Source organism: Pollachius pollachius (genome assembly GCF_949987615.1).
Source record: "Pollachius pollachius genome assembly, chromosome: 18".
In the NCBI taxonomy this organism is placed as follows: Eukaryota; Metazoa; Chordata; class Actinopteri; order Gadiformes; family Gadidae; genus Pollachius; species Pollachius pollachius.
The window spans coordinates 10782871-10787870 of NC_136951.1; the positions used below are offsets into that span (position 1 = coordinate 10782871).

A 5000-nucleotide genomic window follows, 5' to 3' on the forward strand; every position below is an offset into this window, starting at 1 on the left:
GAAGCAGGCCTTAAACAGCCTGCTCCTCCACTTATTCGGGGCTCTCTTAGCCATGTGGCTCGGGCAAGGAGAGACCGGGATACGACCGTCGATTCCTCCCAGGTTTTCCGTTCTTTTTTTTCAGCGAGAGACTTCGTTTGATTTTGGAATAAAACGTGGCTTTTTGGTTTTTGCCCAGCGAAGTTGTGTCCTGTTTGGGAGGAGGTTGTTCGCTCACCGTGCCGGGTTACCACAACACACACACACACACACACATGCTGGAGTCCTACCACACCTACCCCACCCCTACATCAATGGGAACCTTGCCCGAGGCCTCAATCTGTGATTTGCGTTTTACCATTTTTTTTGCTGTATAATCCTTTCAAATTATTTATGTGCTATTTAATTATTCATTTTCAAAGTTTATATTTTGAGGCACTTTTCTGAGTACTTTATATATAACTTATGACTCTATAAATCCTTCATGATGTAAATCCTTGATAAAGTGCTACATAAATATACTGTATTATTCATCAACATATGTACTTTTGTATTTATCAATGTATCACTCATACCTTACATAACACATTCAACAGCGCATCGTGTCGATGGTGTGTTCTTATGCATGCACTCATTTTATTTTCGTTTTATTTGATATTTGATTTTCTCACGATCAGATTCCACGCTACATCATCACCCTCCACGAGCTGCTGGCCCACACGCCCCACGAGCATGTGGAGCGCAAGAGCCTGGAGTTCGCCAAGTCCAAACTAGAGGAGCTCTCAAAGTAGGAGCCTGCTGCATTCTGTCTCAAACCGAGTCTCCCCGTTCCCACTGTTTCTAGAACCGTTCCTCATGTTCAAGGACATGTGAGATGCTTTGCTGTTGTTAAGAAGCACAACAGAAAACTTTCACATCATGTACGACCACAATATAATGATATATATTATGCAAACACAGTTACATACAAATCGATAATGTGAATGACCGAAGGATGAGTCTTTTGTGTTCAATTGGGGTGTGGGGGGACTGTGGTAGAGAACCCGGTGGGGTCAGGATTCATGTGTTTTCCTGTACTGTGACCTCCATTGGGGTATGAGGAGCAGGGGGGCTGAGGAGGACGGCGTTTGTGTTTCAGGATGATGCACGACGAGGTCAGCGACACGGAGAACATCCGCAAGAACCTGGCCATCGAGAGGATGATCGTAGAGGGCTGCGACTTCCTGCTGGACACCAGCCAGACCTTCGTCAGACAAGGTACACACAGCGGCCGTGTTCCAATAGCCAGACCTTCGTCAGACAAGGTACACACAGCGGCCGCGTTCCAATAGCTAGTCCTTCGTCAGACAAGGTACACACAGCAACCGCGTTCCAATAGCCAGACCTTCATCAGACAAGGTACACACAGCAACCGCGTTCCAATAGCCAGACCTTCATCAGACAAGGTACACACAGCGGCCGCGTTCCAATAGCTAGTCCTTTGTCAGACAAGGTACACACAGCGGCCGCGTTCCAATAGCCAGACCTTCCCTAGACATGGTACACACAGCGACTGCGTTCCAATAGTCACACCTTCCCTAGACATGGTACACACAGCGGCCTTGTTCCAAAAGCCAGACCTTCGTCTGACATGGTACACATAGCGGCCGCGTTCCAATAGCCAGACCTTCCCTAGACATGGTACACACAGCGGCCATGTTCCAATAGTCACACCTTCCCTAGACATGGTACACACAGCGGCCACGTTCCAATAGTCACACCTTCCCTAGACATGGTACACACAGCGGCCACGTTCCAATAGTCACACCTTCCCTAGACATGGTACACACAGCGGCCACGTTCCAATAGTCACACCTTCCCTAGACGTGGTACACACAGCGGCCACGTTCCAATAGTCACACCTTCCCTAGACATGGTACACACAGCGGCCACGTTCCAATAGTCACACCTTCCCTAGACATGGTACACACAGCAGCAACTGAGTCTCCCTCCCTTCAGCACCGACCTCCAGCATTTCGGTCACTCTTGGTAATGTTCGGGCTGCAGAGAGCGTCAGGATGTGAAGTTGGGAGATGTGGCTGAGGCTGAGTCTCATGAGGCTGGTTGAACCCCCCCCAGGCTCTCTGATCCAGCTGCCGTCCAGCAGCGAGCGGGGGGTGCTCAGCAAGGTGCGGCTGGGCTCGCTGTCCCTCAGGAAGGAAGGGGAGAGGCAGTGCTTCCTGTTCACCAAGCACCTCCTCATATGCACCCGCTCGTCTGGGGGGAAGCTCCACCTGCTCAAGGTCAGCACCCTGCCGACGCTAGTGACGACGATGAGGACGACGATGATGATTATGAAAGGATGATGAAGAGGATGATGATTATGTGATGATGATGATGAAGAGGATGATGACAACCACTGATCATATCATCCTCATGATGATTATTACGTGACGTTAATAATATTGGCAAGGATGTTGATGTATAGTTAATAATGATAGACTTTATTTCTATATCACTTTTCAAAATAAAAGTTACAAACCGCTTCTCATGGTGAAATCAAAAATATTAATGGACGGAAACCGCTACAAAAACAGAACGGCTTCAAACAAACAAAAAGCTTTAAGATTTAAGAAATATTGCAACCAAGGGAAATATAAGGGACAACCATTTGTGACCACATACAAATACCAAAATTCTAGGTTTAACCTCTGACCCCTGTATCCCCCCCTAAACAGCAAGGAGGAACCTTGTCCCTGATCGAGTGCACACTCATCGAGGAGGTGGACGCCAACGATGAGGACTGTGAGTACCGCCCCTCCTACACCCCCCAAGACATCTGTGGTTTTATTTAGCTGAGGAACAAAGTTACTCAGCTAAAAACCTGGTTCTGAATATACTATTCCATGTCTGCCAAGTCTGTTCCGTTAGTTGCCGCTCAATTCCACACACTACACCTTGAACACAGAATGTAAACATTGTATGATTATTTTCTCCAGTCAATGCAGCGGGCCAGGGCTTCAATCACCTGGAGTTCAAGGTTGTGGTGGAGCCGACGGAAGGTCCGTCTTTCTCTGTCGTCCTATTGGCTCCTTCGAGACAGGAGAAGGCTGCCTGGACCAGTGACATCAGTCAGGTAGTCTCATTCAAATGAACACAAAATAATAATTATAGGGAGCTTACAACTAAGATTAATGACTCTTTAGCGTTTTGTTACAGGGTAGTCTATATGATTCTCTATCTTTCTCTATGTATTGGCACTGTGCACTAGGGCTGCTTGATTATGGAAAAAATCATAATCACGATTATTTTGGTCAATATCGAAATCAGGATTATTCTAACGATCATTTTTGAGTTTGAAAACATGATGTATTAATTAAGCATGTCTCCCAAAAAAAATGTAACTGAGAACTTTGAAATTCCGCCTTAAAAAATACACAAAATGGTCAAAAAGAAAACGTTCAAATCTAAAATAATGTACAGATATGTATTCAGCTGTTCGTATCCAAAACATAAAACTTCAAAAAAAATTGTTTGACGCTAAAATTGAAATCGAGATCGAAATTTGATTGATCGCCCAGCCCTACTGTGTACTGTATATGATTCTCTGTCTCTCTCTATACATTTCTTCTGTGTACTATATGATTCTCTCCCTCTATTCATTTCTATTGTGTACTATATGATTCTCTACCTCTATTTATTTCTACTGTGTACTATATGATTCTCTATGTTTTTCTATCATGTAGTGTATAGACAACATCCGATGCAACGGCCTCATGACCAGCGTGTTTGAGGAGAACTCCAAAGTCAGTGTGCCTCATATGATCAAGTAAGAAGATCCTAATGTTTCACCATAAAGACGTGTGTGTCTTTTGACACACACATATTAAAGACACACACATTGTGTGTGTCTTTTGTGTGTGCCAGTTTGTGGGTGCTACTTGTACCAAGTTGTACCAAAATAAAAGCTCTTAAACCTCACCTCTAGCCCCTTTAACCTCTCTTCACCCCCCTCTACAGGTCAGACGTCAGGCTCCATAAGGACGACGTGGACATCTGCTTCAGCAAGACGCTCAACTCCTGCAAGGTGCCGCAGATCCGCTACGCCAGCGTGGAGCGGCTGCTGGAGCGGCTCACCGACCTGCGCTTCCTGTCCATCGACTTCCTCAACACCTTCCTGCACACCTACCGCATCTTCACCTCCGCCGCCGTGGTCATCGACAAGCTGGCCGTCATCTACAAGAAGCCCTTCACCTCCATCCCCGTCAGGTACTGATTGAGATTATTCCGACCAATATTGCGATAGCGATGTAGTATGCGATTTCTTCTCTTCTTTAAAGTATGTTAAGTTCTGTATTATTCACTAAACAAGCATAAATCTAAGTCTATTGTATGACCGAAACAACAATGGAAGCAGTCAAAATATAAACCGCTCGTTCCTTTAGGCCAGGTGTATGTGTTGAGATGAATTGATGCATGAATTGATATTATAACATCTTTTCTTAACTATTGAATTTCAAAAGAAAAAGAAATACGAAACTTACTGATCTGCAGTCAGTAACATTAACAAATTCCCCCCACAAAAAAAAAATCGAGCCCTTGCAATTTGCATATTGTGTTCTATTACATTGTGATTTCGGTTTGAATTCGATTAATCGTTCAGCCCTAGAGCTAGAGACTGTTGATCATCAATCAGTGGGTCAGTTCTGTAGACATGTGCATCAGGTACGCTGACGCGATTATGTGGATTGATGTTGGATCAATATGGTTCAATATTATTGATGATATCATTTTATGTGAGTAGCCTGTGGCCATCAGACAGGTACATTGTTGTTGAATTAAACGATTGGTATTCGATCAGTATAGATTGATGTTAGCGATAAGGGTTCTTTCGCTTTTCCCGTGAGTAGCCTGTGGCTGCAAGGCACGTTGTGGTGATGGTCGCCGATCAAGCAAAGTTTGATAAAAAAACGATCAATTATCAGTACGGTTTCTTTCACTTTTCATGCAAGTAGCCTATGGACATCAGAGACATTGCCATC

At 44.8% G+C, this 5000-nt stretch overlaps 1 protein-coding gene across 1 annotated transcript in view; it reads left to right on the forward strand.

The window, feature by feature from the left end:
- Positions 1-5000, forward strand: part of rasgrf2a (Ras protein-specific guanine nucleotide-releasing factor 2a) — a gene marked incomplete at both ends in the record, with an annotated part of 20395 nt that overhangs the window by 8680 nt on the left and 6715 nt on the right. Inside the window, 7 exons of the mRNA XM_079755276.1 lie at positions 657-766; positions 1118-1236; positions 2098-2261; positions 2697-2763; positions 2958-3094; positions 3705-3787; positions 3979-4227. Of these exons, the coding sequence (XP_079611402.1) occupies positions 657-766; positions 1118-1236; positions 2098-2261; positions 2697-2763; positions 2958-3094; positions 3705-3787; positions 3979-4227 (929 nt within the window). The remainder of the gene's footprint in view (positions 1-656; positions 767-1117; positions 1237-2097; positions 2262-2696; positions 2764-2957; positions 3095-3704; positions 3788-3978; positions 4228-5000) is intronic.